Below are 16,623 nucleotides of genomic sequence, written 5' to 3'. Positions count from 1 at the left end.
TGGAGCAACAGAAATAAGTACAGTACAGCCCTCACTGGACACAGTAGGTGCAATCTTCTTTGTTCCAGTGTAAGGAACAGAGGAGGGAGTAATGAGTAAGCCTGCTACACTATCAGCTGGGCAGCAGACGTAGGTGCTTAGGAATAATCCACCCTAGAATATTAGCCAAGAGAGGCTTTGGCTAATACAGTGAAAAAGTCAAGGCAGGAAGGGGCAACAGAGATGTCAGGGCCCGCAAAAAGAGCTACCTTTAGAGTCAGAAGCTTCACTGAAGCTGACTCTAAGGGCTCAAATGGGGTGCCTGACAGACCACAGAAGGTCCCAGGAAAGTATGCGTGGTCTGCACAATGGGCCTCAGCTGTTTGAGACCACGCATACACCTCGAAGTTAGAAGATGTTGCCTCTAAGAGGATCCATCAATATGGGCGTAGCTGGCCAAAATGGCAGCCACATAGACCCTAATTGTAGAAGGAGAAAACCATGCTGAGAAACATTCCCATAAGAACTCCAGGACTGTAACTATTGCGTAGTTACTGGGTCTCCCTTGTGTTCCTCACACCATGCTAAAAAAGTTGCTACTTGAATGCATACAATTTTCTCATGGATGGTACTCTAGCATTTATCATGGTCTCTACAACCTTGGTTGAGAAACCAGAATCTATGAGCGAGTGCCCCTTAGGGGCCAGACTCACAGTTTCCATAGTTCTGGCTGAGGGTGATAAATCAACCCTCGGACCCCAGATCCCTGAGAATGAGAATTCCATCCATCAGAGATATTATCTCTGAGAACCAAATTCAAGCTGGCCAAACCTAGCAGCAGACATAGCACAATATTGGTGAACTCTTGCTAGAGCCTATGGGTGCAAAGAAATCAAGGGAAAGGCATACAAATGTGACCTCAGCCACGTGTGTATCATGGCATCCAGCCCTGACCTTTGGTTTTTTTTTTGGTGTGGGAGGAGTGAGCGCAAACCACAGCAGGCAGCATGTTGTCTCCTCAGAGGCAAACATGTCCATTTCCCCTTGGCCAAACCTCCGCCATATCGACTCACCCACTTGTGGATGAAGCATCCAATCCTTGGGCCTCAGCACCTGCCTCCATATTCCGGTTACCTGGAATGTACATTGCACTCACTGACAGAACTTCTCCTTCACCAGAGAAGACTTAATTGACCCTGCCTGAATAGGAGGCACAAACGTAATGCTCCCTAGTGGTTGATTTATGTGACCACAGCTGTATTGTCTAACACATGGTGACCTCTCAAATGAGGAGAAGGAATTCAGTGGTAGGAGTACACTTCTAGGCGATTTATATGCCACACCAGATGAGGGCCGTGCCAGAGACCGTGAGGGGGCATCTGATATTACAATCTTAAATCGATAAGGGATGCCCCAGGAGTGTGACCTTAGACTATAAACTGGGGACACCTCCAAGTTCTCAGAGCGTGTAGGCATTTCTGCGTGACACTGATTACTCTCAGGTTTTTTGTCCTTGGATGAACTCCCCCGACTTTCAGCCACCACTGAATGGCCTCATGTGCAATGGGCCCAACGGTAGGATGTTGGCTGCTGCTGCCATAAGACCAGATCCAACATTATGTTGCTCAATGTTGATAGAATTGACCCTATGCAGGTTGGGGATAGACATGCCCTCATCATATTCAAATCCCATATAACCCCTAGAAAAGTCGCGATCGACTGGAGAAGCAACTTTCCCTGAAGTTTAACCTGAGCCCCAAGCCCCTCATGTGGGTGAGAACAACATCTCGATGTTGAATCACCAACTTCCTGGATCGTGCTATAGAATTAACTAGTCATCCAGGTAATTTAGCACATCTACCTGGAGTCGCAAATAAGCCAGCACTTTGTGAAGGTGCAAGTGGATAAAGCTAGACCAAAGGGAAGAACTGATATTGATACATGTTGCCTCCAAACGCGAACCTCAGGAAATTCCTGTGACTGGGCAATGGATGGAATATGCATCTTTTTTAGATATATCGTCACAAACCAATTCTCAAACTGAGTCTGTGGAACGATATGTTTGAACACTAACATTAACTAAAATTCAGGATGGTTCAGGATCTAAAATTGGCCGCATACCCCATCTTTTCTGTGGGCCAGGAAATAACGGCTGTAAAACCTCCCTTCATCAGAGAAGGGGTACATGTTCTATGGTCCATTTGTCCAAGAGAGATCTACTTCCTTGGCTAACGTTGGTCTCTGCATTGTGCTGACTAATGTGGTGAGCACAGCTCCGGGGGATCGAGCTATGAACTGGACCCGGTACCCTTTACTATGGTGGACAGAACCCATGGAGACACATTTGGCAGTAGTTTCCATGCTGCCAGACGGTCTTTAGTGACATTAACGCTTTCACATTTTGTTGGAAGAAAGTATCAGATTTTTGTTGCCCTGTGACAGCTCACTGACCAGACAAACTGAAATCTTGGGATGACATATTCGCCTTCTGTGCCTTCCTCACAATTCAGCAGGTCTGCCTTGTTGGCCGGCCACACTGCCATTGTATGTTGAGACCCACAAGCAAGACCTGCTATCCAAATGTCATGGCAACTTTATGACAATGGGCATAGAATGCACTTTTAATAAAACGTAAATTTGTCCCCCGCACTTTTTCACTGGCCATGGCCAATTTGCATATCTTTGATTTCTATACGTGTAAATGTCTATATGTCTTTACATGACCTGATGTTGCCATGACAATTGGTCATTCATGTCACGTGTCATGCCCATGCTCACACCCACGCTGAGCGCTCAGAGGTCGCAATGAGCTCAAAGTGGCAAAAAACTGGGGACTGTTGAATAGAATAGAACAGAATAGAATAAAGCAGTGTGAATATACAAGTATATATTATATACTGTGTGCTATGTATATGCAATACATTGTACACTAAACACTATTTGCAATATTTAAATAATACAGTGTAATATACAATATAACATGCAAGTACAGAATCATAAATTGCATATTAAGCCAATTAAGAGCAAGAAGAGATAAAACCTATCAATTAGACAAAAGTCAGAAAAAAAGAATATCCCCCCGACACACACACATCTGAAATGATGGCTACACCCCTGCGCATAGGCTTCGCCAACCAATGCTGAAGTGGTCTTACATGGTTTGGATGGCAAAGCTGGCCCCCCTGATTTTGCTGCTGTCGCTGGAGAGAGGTGGCTCGCAAGCGCCTCCTCCACCTTCAGCATAGCCGAATAGCTGTACTGTTTATCCCCCCCACTGGCCGAATAATCCCACATCACAGGATTATAAACATGTCTTTCTCCAGAAGTGTGACACCTCATGCTGCACTGTCGGTAAAAAAGGGGAGTTTTCTGCGGTGTGAGGTAGCGCTCTCCTTCTCACTGGCTCCCCCTTCTGGCTCCTCTGAGTCAGAGAGGGTGAGATGACGCAAGCTCCAAAACCCGGAAGGAAAGAGCAAGAGACAGAGCAGTGCTCATCTCCGATTCCCCCTCCAGATCCATACGGGATCCCCAGGATCTGAGCCACCTCGACAGTGCCCGGCCCAGGGTCCTGAGGTCCACTCCCATACTCTTCACACAGAAAGTGTCCATGCCCTCCCCATAATAAAACGGGAGTAAGGAGTAACACACTTCCTGAACTCTCTCTGACTCATGCCTTTCTTTTTTTTCAAAGGGGCTGCATGAAAAGTAAAGATATATATATATATATATATATATATATATATATATATATATATAGAGAGAGAGAGAGAGAGAGAGAGAGAGAGAGAGAGAAAGTGAAGAGTTTTTAGAAGCATTCACACAAACAGCCAACATGCGGTCTTTCGCTGAAGATAATAAGGCTGATGATGTGGTTTATTTACAGGAGATATGCCTAGGATTACAGTAGCTTAAAAAAAGAAAAAAAACAAATCAGCCAGGAATGAGTGGAACCGAGCAAAATGAGCAACACACACACAAACATCAGTGTGGCTTTTCAGTGCTGAGAGAAAGCCTGGAAACAGATGTTTCTACTCACTAGCTTGTAATTTTGCTTAATATTCTCTGGTACAATTTGCTATCACCCCAAATTGTAACATTATAATGTACATGACATAATTAACTGTACAGTTATACTCTAGCCAGGCATATTTGCTTTCCTCCAGTCAGTTACATGACATGTGAATGCTATTTGCTTGGATGGAACTTACAAAAGCACCTTTGTGGGAGCAGATTTTTGATCCAACTACGCAGAGGCACACAAGGTTATAGCTACAAATTTAATTAGTGTAAGCAGTGCAGATTGCTGGATCTGAAATCAGGTGTGTAACTGCCTGCATAAATCAAAAAGCACTACTGGTCTCTTGTTACACTTTTTCATATCATTGTACTGTGTGCATGCATTTTTTTAAGGTGAGGATTTAGGTAGAGGTTTGGTGGAATGCCTGAGAGAAAGTCTGGAGAAATTTTGCAAAGATTATTAAAACAGCAGCTTTAAGCCTGGGTCTTTAATAATCTTTTCCAAATTACTGATTCCTTCCTAATGTGACACAAAATGTATAAAAACAGAAACTTCCATATGAGTTAAAATGTTGAATGGCTCAGATGAATCACAGTAAATGGAAAAGATTGTTTGGAGCAGGCTGGGGAAAGCCCTTACTTCTCTTTGGTGATCCACAAGACGTGTAATTCTCTCAACAAGATGTGTGACAAAGATGACATCCACCATGTCATCAAACATTGTTGCATTGCTAGTTAAGGAGGAGAGCTGTTGGGCCAGGAGCAGAGCGTTGGAGGTGTTCACTGGTATCTGTGTGTGTGGGAGAGAGATAGAGAAAACACTTAACCTCCGTAATGTACATAATGAGAAAAGGATTATTTCTTCAAATGTAAGATCACTCTAATTAGTTCATAGTGTTCATTTGTTCATTTAGGCTTTAATCATTTATACAAGTAGTCAAATATGCTTGTTTAAGAGGGACATAATCTAATATTCTAATGCCTGAGAATACTAACATGCACCTCTTCTAATCTATCACCATTTAAGAATGTAATATAGTGACCTTATTGCGAGCTTTAAAATGAGCATTTTTGTAATGTAATAACACAAAAACCAGTGTGGGAAAAAGGCCATTATACTGACCCTACAAGAGCAAGTAAATCATTTGTGTTGAATGTAGGTTATCTCAGTGGACAGTGTTACTAGTCTAGCAGTCTCCAAGCACCTGTGTCAGAATTCTGGCAAAGTAATCAAGATCTGTCCAATTGGAGTAGAGAAGACTGCAATGATAGCATTCCATTGGGTTTTAAAATACGAAACAGCATCTGGTGAAATATCAACTCAAATGTCCCAGGACTAAGAGTTTTGTAAGATGCACAATGTTATGTTATGCAAGACAGTGAATACATTTCATTTAGTTTAGCCAAGTTAAGTCTAAATAATTTTTTTATTGTTTCAATTAAATCACAAACAATTTCACTACAGTATAGGTAATTAGGCATTTCCCAGGCCCTGTCAATAATTATAATGATCTTGATAAAGATGTTTATTATATACATAGAAATCTAAATGTCAAAGTATTTATTTAGTTAGTGATATGGAGCAATAAAAAATCTTATAAAACACAAATATATCAGCTATGCATATAATGAAATCTGCTTCTTCAACTGACCAATAAGACAGGCTACGTGACCAGACACATACACCAGTGTAGCTATTTGTAATGTGTAATGAGAAGCAGGATGCAAGTGTGTAAACAAGTATATGATTTACTTGGGCAAATCCAAGAATCATAATCCAAGTTTGTAATGTGGGCCAAAACACAGGCCAGTAAACATTGCTAATCCATAATTAGAAATAAGTATTGAAAACTAGGGTCAAAATCAGGAAGTACAAAAACACAAATTCCAGAATTAGAAAATATTAGACATATAGAAAAAAGGCTTAATATCAGTAATGCATGGCAAGACTTCGTAATGATACATTGACAAAACAGGGTATGAATAGACAAACTAATTAGAACTAAACACAGAGCAGGTGAACACAACTGAGCAACAAGCCCATGACAGGACATGCGTGCAGATAAGACTAGAATTGAATGCAAAACAAATACCATGGTATTCATCGAAGAGAGAAAACATGACACTATCAGGATGCATTGCAGAAGGAGATAAAATGAGATACAGTGCCCTAAACTAATATTGGCACCCTTGGTAAATAGGAGCAAAGAAGGTATGAAAAATTGTCTTTATTGTATGACCTTCTGATTTTTTGTTTTAAAAAAATCACACAAATACTCTGCTCTTATGGATATCAGACAATTGCAAGAAAACAGGTTTATCAAAAATATCTTTATTAAATATAGGTGTGCAAAAATTATTTGTATCCTTTTAGTCAATACCTTGTGCTACCTCGAATTGCCAAGAAGACAGCTCTGAGTCTTCTCCTATAATGCCTAATGAGGTTGAAGAATACATGGCAAGAGACCTGAGACTATTACTCCATACAGAATCTCTCTAGATCCTTCAAATTTTGAGGTCCATGTTGGAGGACTTTCCTCTTCAGTTCACCCCACAGGTTTTCCATGGGTTTCAAGTCAGGTGACTGGGCTGGACTTGGCAGGAGTTTGTGGTCAGTAAACCATTTCTGTGTTGATTTTGATGTATGTTATGATCACTGTCCTGCTGGAATCCAACCACAGCCCATTTTAAGCTTTCTGGCAGAGGCAATTAGGTTTTCATTTAATATCTGTTGATATTTGATAGAGTCCATGCTGCCATGTATCCTAACGAAATGTCCAGGTCCTCTGGCAGAAAAACAGCCCCAAAACATTAAAGAGCCATCACCATATTTAACTGTGGGCATGAGGTGCTTTTCCATATGGGTACCTTTCTGTGGGCGCCAAAACCACCTCTGGTGTTTATTGCCAGAAAGCCCTATTTTGGTTTCATCTGACCATAGAACCCAATCCCATTTGAAGTTCCAGTAGTGTCTGGCAAACTGAATATGCCTGAGTTTGTTTTTGGATGAGAGTTAGAATTTTCTTGAAACCCTTCCAAACAACTTGTGGTGATATATGTGAGTTCAGATTTTAGTTTTGGAGACTCTCTAACCCAAAGACACAACCAACTTCTGCCATTCTCCAGCTGTGATCCTTGGAGATTTTTTGGCCACTCGAACCATCCCCTTTCCAGTGCATTGAGACGATAGATACACGTCCAATTCTAGGTTGATTCATAACATTTCCAGTTGACTGGAACTTCTTAATTATTGCCCTAATGGTGGAAATGGGCAGTTTTAATGCTTGTGCTAATTTCTTATAGCCACTTCCCATTTATTGATGCTCCACAACCTTTTGTCACAAATCACAGCTATATTCCCTGGTCTTACCTATTGCTATGAATGACCAGGGAATTTGGCCTATGTGTTACCTCATATTTATGCCAAGTCATGGTTGAACAATTTCCTGTTCCTGGTCACCCAGGTGTAATAAAAAAATTAAAATATAATTGGGAATATACATTAAAATATATTTTACTCATATGAATTCATAGGGATGCCAAAGCTTGTTGCACACCCATTCATTGTTGGCACCCCATTCAAAAAAGATATTTTCTTTTGGATAAACCTGTGTTTTGTTTGCAATTGTTTGATATCCATCTGAGCAGAGAATTTTTGTGAATTAATTTAACAAAAGATCAAAAGGTTAAACAATAAAGACAATATTTCACAGCCTTCTTTGCTCATATTTACTAAGGGTGCCAATATTAGTGGAGGGCACTGTAAGTGTAGAGTCAGTAAAGTTTGCAAGTACTGCTTCTGAGTGTGCAGCACACTTGAAAAGGAGAGATGAAAATACTTGCCAAATTTTTGTGGCTATTTCATTAATATTCCATTTGGAGATCCATGTGACCCTGGTGGCCTCATACGCTCCTTGCACTTTAAGGCCTGTTCACATTGGGATGTTTTTCGCAGCGCGAAAAATGGTCCGTTTAACACCCTAATGGATGTCAATGGCTGTGTTCACACCCATGCGTAAAATGCGTGGCGTCAAAGCGTCAATTTTTTTTTAACGTCTAGGGGTTCGCTTGAATGTTGTGAACTCTTTATATTTCTGGATTTCTTGAGTTAAATCTGATGTCTGTTGAAAATTTCATGAGAATAGTCTTATCAGAAGCATATTTATTGAAAGAAATGTTGATGCATGCCACAGAGATGCAAGCATATATTCAAAGTGATCCTACACTAGACTACACTTTCTACTCTAAATAGCATTGTATGTTTATTTGTCTCTTCCCTGCAAATATGCAAATGATAATCCGCTTGATAGTCCGATTGATAGTCCATTGTATTTATTTTGCACCTGGCATATATATTCTTGAGGTCTTATTCAAATAGCTATATGCCTCATTACTGAGTCAGTGTATTATCATATTGACCACAATAAAGGCTATTCATAGTAAACACTTCATCAATTTGCAGGAACATTAACATTTTTGGGCACTACCATAGTTGCCTTATACCCACCAGCACCCTCCCAAAAAATATCTGGGTCTTCCCATAAGTATATGAATACTATTTTTGTGACTTTGAATAAATTCAAATCATTACTTACTTAAAAAGAGTATATTGTTTAAAATTAGAACTTTAAGGCTTTAGCTTTAAAGAAGTATTTGTAGCAGTGGCCAAATCACCAAATATCTTACATTTCGATAGAACATGTAGAACATGTTAGATCAAAAATATTATATGTAAGTTGCTGTAGTGAGTGCTGGTGCTTATGTAATCTCAATTAGCCAGTTCGCAAAAAGTGTGTGAACGACTTGTTGCAAAGACGTAAATACTGGCTCCCTTCTTCTTCTCAGTGATAAGTGGGTGCCAGAAACGGAAAGTTGTGCAGTGCCACCTTGTTTACCGGGGTATTTCTGATTTTCAATAAGCGCCATCTACTATCCTTGAGTGAATTTACACTTTCATTCAGCATCGCGTTTAACGCGTGGGTGTGAACACAAAAAAAAACGTCCCGGTGTGAACAGGCCTTTAGTTCTATTAACTAAACACTTGCATACATATACCACATCACATTATCTGCAGGACAGAACTAACTGAAACTGATCCCAGCTAAATTTATCCTTTCAACCATGGGAAGGTTTAGGCAAGTCTTAGAATGACTTAACAGGTGTTCTGGCCTATTATCATAATAAATGCAGCCTCTGCCCAACTGTTGTTATTCCCAGTGTGAACAAACAAATGATCTTAATCATTTTAGCCCACCTGTGTAAGTTCATGCAGCATGCGGGTGAAATTTCTGGAGTAAGGGCACTGATTGTAGTCGTCCTCTGCCCACCGTCCCTGCTTATCACACCTACGCCATGCCCTCTTCTCGTGAGAGCTGTAGGAGGCTATGGCACAGTGAAGAAAGACCATTAAACCAGCCTGGGTTTTAGGCCACCTGTGGGACATAAGAGCAGTGTCAGATCTGCAACACTAAATGCACTTTAGATCACTAGTGTATTGGTTTAGAATCGCAGAAGCCCAAAAAGACTGTAATATAATATAATAAATGTTTCTGTACTGATGTTTATGCAGTTGCTTATAATTATTCATCTAGTTCCTATTAGAAGGTGTTTTCATCATGTAAAGACTCAATTAGTATATGCATTAGTGTATATACAGTACATGTATTTTACTTATATTAAACCGTGCTTGAGAAATGTAATTGTATCATTGCATTGGTGCCAAGCTCATGCAAATATTTCTTGTACTAGAACTTGTGCTAAGTCCAATGGTATTTCAAAATATAATTTTAAACACTCTCCATGAACACTGTCCATGCCTTCTAATAAGCATAAAATTTTTTAACTCATGTTCCTGTTTGGGCTTTAAAAATGGTATGAGACCAGAGACGATTAATGGTAAAGGGCAATGTTTGTCAAATAAAAAACATAATTTCTGGGCTGAACATTACTTGTCATGCGAAATATGCAGTGCTATTTTTTCTCCACAAAAATGAGCTAATTTTCTTTTACATCCATAATGTGCAGCAACTGTGGCAGCAGACTGCAGCTAGATGGAAGGTTTAGGCAACTAAAGCACAGGAAATAATATTTAAAAAAAAAAAAAAGCACACAGTAGAAGCAGCAGTGCTGAGACATTCAGGCAGAGCTAGGTATTCGGCTTCGTCTCATTAACTACTGAGTGGTGCCCTGCCAACCATAGACATAGTTAATGATCATAAAAAATGAGAGGTGTGTGTAATTTGCTGGTTTATGCAGAATTTGGATTGTGATTCCACAGAAGATTTGTTGCTTGCTCAGAATTCCACTGTAAACACTTTTGATTAATCTTATGGATATACTGCATCTTGAGCTAAAAATAAAGTGTATGCATGAATACTGTATGTGTGTTGTGGATTGGAAAACGATGGGTTTGTGTTTCTTATCCTTCGCACACCTGAAGTCACCTTTGTTGCCGGTCACCCTCTCTGCAGAGCAGTACAGTGCAGACGTCTCCAAAACAACAATCTCCATGCCAATGGAGCTGTTGCCACGGGAACTGGTCACGTGGCACTGCCAATTACCGGAAACATCAGCATCCACGTTGGAGAGGATTAGTTCACTGAGAAAATCGAAAGGGGGAAGAAGAGGGAGAGGAAGGAGGCAAAGGAAAGGAAGTCCACAAATGCATTCAATCTAATTCAGCTTCATCACGCATAACTGTCAGGAGGGCTCAATACATTAACACTGATCATACCTGATAGTTTCACTTTCACTGGATAAAAGTATGACATTATTCTGAAAACACCAACAACAAACCATTGTACTACAGTCAAGTGTATTTATAGTAAAGTGCAGTTGACTCATGAGTCACTGTGGTGCTGTAGTGTGGTTTTCATACCATATTCAAGACATTTCCAAAATAATTTAAGACCTGATCTTCACTTCAATCATGCTACACAATACATCAGCCATAATGGATTGTGTTCATGCATATACATCAATTTCTGGAGTTAAGTAAACTATAGCAGGGGAAACTTCTATAGAGGTATATAGGAGAGGGTAGCAAATATGCTTTTTGCATGATCAATTGCTCCAACAGTGAAAGAAAAAAAAATCCAGTATTTCCTTTCCATGACTTTCCAAGAGAGGGAAAAAATATAGAGAGATGGATTACAGCAGTTAGAAGAGAAAAATATGTCAAATTTACCATCACTCCCTCAGCAGCTGTATTAGAAATAACCCCCTCACAGCAGTGTTTTTCTAAGTTTGTTTGTAATTGAATGTCAGGGTACATGTAACAAGTAGTGCTATAAATATACATACATTTTTCTAAAGAATATATATATATATATATATATATATATATATATATATATATATATATATATATATATATATATATAAAATAGTAATATTACAAAATAGCAAAGGTTATATATATATATATATATATATATATATATATATATATATATATATATATATATATATATATATATATATATAAACCTTTGCTATTTTGTGATATTACTATTGCACTAAATAATAATAATAATAATAATAATAATACATTTTTATTTGGGGTACAAATAGTAATATAACAATAGTAATATATTTCGACTTAATTCACTTTTGTGTTAGACGTTGTGGCTTTTATTTTGGTGGAAACCTGCAGGAAGACCTCCGTTCAGTTGGCAACAGTTTTTAAAAATTCACTTCTCATTACCAATCAGGTGAAATGCTGTAAACGTCCACAAAAATATTTGAGATTATGCTAACGTAAAACCAAAGTGGATCTGGTGTGTGCTGTTCTAAATGCACGTTATAAGCAACTCAACTCACAGCACAGACAGAGATGAAGTTGGTGTGGAACGGCAGTTACTGTGAACCGAGCCACTCTAAAACACTGATGAGCCGCAGACACTATGAGTGCAACACGGTCACAAGGGTTTACCATTTAAAAAATTCAAAAAACGAAAATAGAAATCTGCTTTACGGTGTCGGTTCGGTTGCATTTTTAAGACCTTTGAAATGTGAATTTAAGACATTTTAATGCTAACAAAGGCCTTATTTTTACATTAAGGAATTTAAGACATTTTAAGACTTTTTAAGGACCCACGGATACACTGAGAACAACTTTTTTTTTTTTTTTTAAGCAAAGCACGTTCACCTCACACTTCCACGGTTGGGGGTTCGATTCCCATCGTGGCCCTGTGTGTGCGGAGTCTGCATTTTCTCCCTGAGCGGTGGAGGTTTCCTCTAGGTACTCCGGTTTCCTCCCCCCAGTCCAAATACATGCATGGTAGGCTGATTGGCATGTCCAAAGTGTCCGTAGTGTATGAATGGGTGTGTGAATGTATATGTGAGTGTGCCCTGTGAGGGATTGGCACCCTATTCAGGGTGTACCCTGCCTTGTGCCCGATGCCCCCTGGGATAGGCTCCAGGTTCCCCATGACCCAGTAGGATAAGCGGTATAGAAAATGGATGGATGTGCCAACCCAATATACATGACATGCTTAGTTTACTGCTTTGATTGTTGCATTCTCACCTTATTAATGAAAACACATCAGCACACTTAAAATTTGCAAAACATTTGGAAACGTGCATTTGGCCATTTATGGTTCAGATGCTAAGTAAAGCAGATTTCTGAGCAACACTTTTGGCAGGACTTACATACACAATCAACATGACTGATCAAACTGAGATCAGGCTTTCTGGGTTGGAAAATAAAGAGGCTTTCTCATAATACAAATCTTCTGGAGATATTAACAATCATCTTGAGACCTTAAGACCATCTGAGATCAGCAGGGTAACTAATATTATCCTTGAAACTAGCAAATAGCTTTATTCTCCAAGGTAAAAAATATATCAATATATCCTCAATAACACTTCACCTGCACGTGTTATTAGATGAAGAGCTCAACTCCAAGGCCAGCTAGACGCTGCTGAGTCAACATTTGCATTTTATTTTCACCATTCACATGCTCATAATCGGAAAATTTAATTTTTTTAAATAACATAAAACTAGACACTATATTTAGTCCATATTTTCGTAATAAAATAATGTTAATGGGGTAAAATTCAGTTCAGTTCTATACAGTAAAAATTCTGCAACTTTGAAGGAGCTGTATAGGAAACATAGTCAGTAAGAGTTGTTTTCTCTTTTTAAATGCTAATAAAAAAAAGCGCTGTCATGCTTGGGACAGTTGACATTCAAACAATAAGTCGCAGCAAGCGAAGGAATTCAAATCTTTATAGGAAAAAATTATTAAAGCCTCTCTGCAAGCTTCTGTTCTATCCAATAATCCAAAACACACAAACACACACACACATACATGCAAGCACATACACACACACACACACACACACACACACACACACACACACACACACACACACACACAAATACAATACACAAATGCATAAGTGCACACACACTGGTACACACTGGAAAAGCGCTCTGAGTAAAATAATGAATGCATTATCACTTTCCATGGAAATGTTCTGTAAAACAGCATTATGAATTTCAGAGTGTGTAAGACCTATTCACTAGCTATTCAGTAGCTATTCACTTGCATATTCTTAACATAAAAAGCTGTATACATCTTGTAAGTTACTGAAAATCAGAAGAAGATTTATGAATATTTTAAAGTTGCTTGTCTTCCTCTTACAAACGTGTGCTCAGAAAGGGAATACTGTAGGTTTTGTGGAAATGTCAAAAGCATGCTCATGAATCATCCTGAGATCTACTGACACTGGTTAATGATGGCACATGATTGTACTTTCCTGCTGTCCTCCACCACAATACAAACCACAGGACATTGATTAATAGCGCTGACATGTGTGACTGATCAACCAGGAGATTTCTCTGTACTGTTTGAGCCAGCAAGTGCCTGGTGGTTCAGGAGCACATGGTGATGTTGTGCAACATGGAACCAATGCTACTGCACTCACAGCTCCAGCTGCTTCAAAACCACGCGCCAAAAATAACAGGCATTTTCTCTTCAGCTGCCATAACCGCAGTGTACTGCATCCGCTCCGGCCTCTCTGCACCGCGCCGTGATAGAATAGCCCCGGAGCCAAGAACATTTCAACTGTTCTCTCTTTAATTCAAATTGAAGAATGAATGAACACTTGTTTAAGATGGATGTGCCTGGACGCCAGAGATAGGATTAAAAACTACGTGAAATAAAAATGAAGATGGACAGTTTTGAAGCCAGACAATGCAGCTGAAGTGCTTCTTCCCTCACCTGTTTTCCCCAAAGCAGATATGAATGCAGAAAGAGGCATCACTGTTAAGTGCACATCCAAATAAGCCTCTGAATACCGACCACTTGTGTCCTTTCACCTATCTCATTCTTTTTCACTAGCATAAAGGCAGGGCGGGACACAATCTGGCTTTGGACATGCAGGAGGCAGACCAAAAAGACTACAAGACTATCCAGCTTTAAAATTAAATACACTGCACTTATGCAGGGGTCAGCATGGCCAATTTAAGCACAATGGATTCCACTCTGTAAAGAAAAGGAAACATTAATGAGAGTAAAATATGGATTCAGCTCAGGCTGACGCATACATTCACGTACAACACACACATACACACGCACACAAAGAGACCTAAATTCTCACTGCTGCTATTCTATTGTGGAGCTGTCTGCAAACAACGCCTCCCCAAGGCCTCATTAGGAGCATTTATGCACTTGCGCTGATATTTAACGATTTGTTTATATAACCGCACTCACGGGGCTGTTAACCATCAAAAAAAAGGCTTTTTATTAACCAGCATTCCATCAGCCTGACCATAGACTGGCATGCACTTCCTCTGAAACAGACAGAGGGAAAAAGAAGGAGAGAAAGATAAAGAGAGTGAGTGTGAGAATGGCTAAACAGGTTGTAGGTTTAACAAAGTTCAGTATATTTTGATATTTTTAGACTAGTGATACTGACATGGATATTTCCAGTTCACTGAAAGATGAATGCAAAAGGAGCCTAAGGAGCTTCCGTACAGACACAGGGACAGTGGAATATGAATGAAACTAGATAAGATACACACAGACAGACACAAACATCATACTCTTGTGTAGCAAACCTTTAATGAAGGAGCTAAAAGAAGATGAAATGAATGTTTTATAGAGACCAAATGCAGTAATCAGAGGTGAGTAGTGCGTATGTAGTGAGAAGTTTATACTGACATTGTGCATCGCCATCCAGACCTCAGACATAACTATAGACTTAAGCACTACTCAGACAGTTGCGATCAGGGTGGAGTTTGCCAAAAACAGTGACATGTCTTAGTTACATGTGATTGTTAATGTTCATATCTACCTAGATATTGATTTATACAGAATGCTGCGAAAACAAAAAACATCCAGTGAGTGGCAGTGGCAGTTCAGTGAGTGGAAACACCTTGTTGATGATAGAGATCAGATAAGAATGGCCAGATTGGTTTGAGCTGACAGGAATGCTTTCAGAAAGATAAGATAAGATAAGATAAGATAAGATAAGATAAGATAAGATAAGGGAGTTTGCATGTTCTCCCTGTGCTGCGGATGTTTCCTCCGGGTACTCCGGTTTCCTCCCCCAGTCCAAAGACATGCATGGTAGGCTGATTGGCATGTCTAAAGTGTCCAAAGTGTGTGAGTGTGTATGTGATTGTGCCCTGTGATGGACTGGCACCCTGGCCAGGGTGTAACCTGCCTTGTGCCCGATGTTCCCTGGGATAGGCTCCAGGTTCACCGTGACCCTGAAAAGGTGTAAGTGGTAGAAGATGGATTGATGGATGGTGGAAGATAAGATAAAATAATGGGTACTTTGATCCCCTGTAGGGGAAATTCAGATTGACACAGCAGCACAAGTACAGTGCCCTCCACTAATATTGGTACCCTTGGTAAATGTGAGCAAAGAAGGTTGTGACAAATTGTTTTTATTGTTTAACCTTTTGATCTTTTGTTTAAAAAAATTCACAAAAATACTCTGCTGTCATGGATATCAAACAATTGCAATCAACACACAGGTTTATAAAAAACCTTTGCTAAATATAGGTGTGCAACAATTATTGGCACCCCTATGAGTTCATATGAGAAAAATATATTTGAAGTATATTCGCATTGATGTTTAAAAAAAAATTAGCACACTTGGGTGACTAGGAACAGGAAATTGCTCAACTATGAGGGTATAATTATGAGGTAACACATAGGCCAAATTCCCTTAGTCATTCATAATAAAGGATTATAGCTGTGATGTGTGGCAAAAGGTTGTTGAGCTTCACAAAATGGGAAGTGGCTATAAGAAAATAGCACAAGTATTGAAAATGGCAGAAATCTTAAAATGGGCTGTGGTTGGATCAAAATCAACACAAAACTGGTTTACTGAACACACAATCAAGGTCCTGCCATGGCCATCCCAGTCCCATGACTTGAAACCCATAAAAAAATTGTGGGATAAACTGAAGAGGAGAGGAGAGTCCACCAGCATGGGCCGCAAAATTTGAAGGATCTGGAGTGATCCTGTATGGAGGAATGGTCTCAGATCCCTTGCCATGTATTCTCCAAACTCATCAGGTATTATAGGAGAAGACTCAAAGCTGTTATCTTGGCAAAGGGAGATAGCGCAAAGTATTGCCTAAAAGAGTGTCAATAATTGTTGCAC

General features: G+C 39.6%; 1 protein-coding gene across 3 annotated transcripts in view; it reads right to left on the bottom strand.

Annotated features, from left to right (window-relative positions):
• The window catches only part of LOC108263736 (adhesion G protein-coupled receptor A1), a 249,881-nt gene that overhangs the window by 138,500 nt on the left and 94,758 nt on the right, over positions 1–16,623 (bottom strand). For 2 of the 3 annotated variants that reach the window (XM_017464813.3, XM_047154070.2), the window contains 3 exons: positions 10,430–10,594; positions 9,251–9,428; positions 4,637–4,786 (listed from right to left, as the gene is read on the bottom strand). In XM_017464813.3, the coding sequence (XP_017320302.2) occupies positions 4,637–4,786; positions 9,251–9,428; positions 10,430–10,594 (493 nt within the window). Of the gene's footprint in view, positions 1–4,636; positions 4,787–9,250; positions 9,429–10,429; positions 10,595–16,623 lie in introns of those variants that run through there. The other variant, XM_053679792.1, reaches the window with a different exon arrangement.

The sequence above is a fragment of the Ictalurus punctatus genome, chromosome 3 (genome assembly GCF_001660625.3).
Source record: "Ictalurus punctatus breed USDA103 chromosome 3, Coco_2.0, whole genome shotgun sequence".
Taxonomy (NCBI): domain Eukaryota; kingdom Metazoa; phylum Chordata; class Actinopteri; order Siluriformes; family Ictaluridae; genus Ictalurus; species Ictalurus punctatus.
This window is presented reverse-complemented; position numbering and strand designations above follow the sequence as displayed.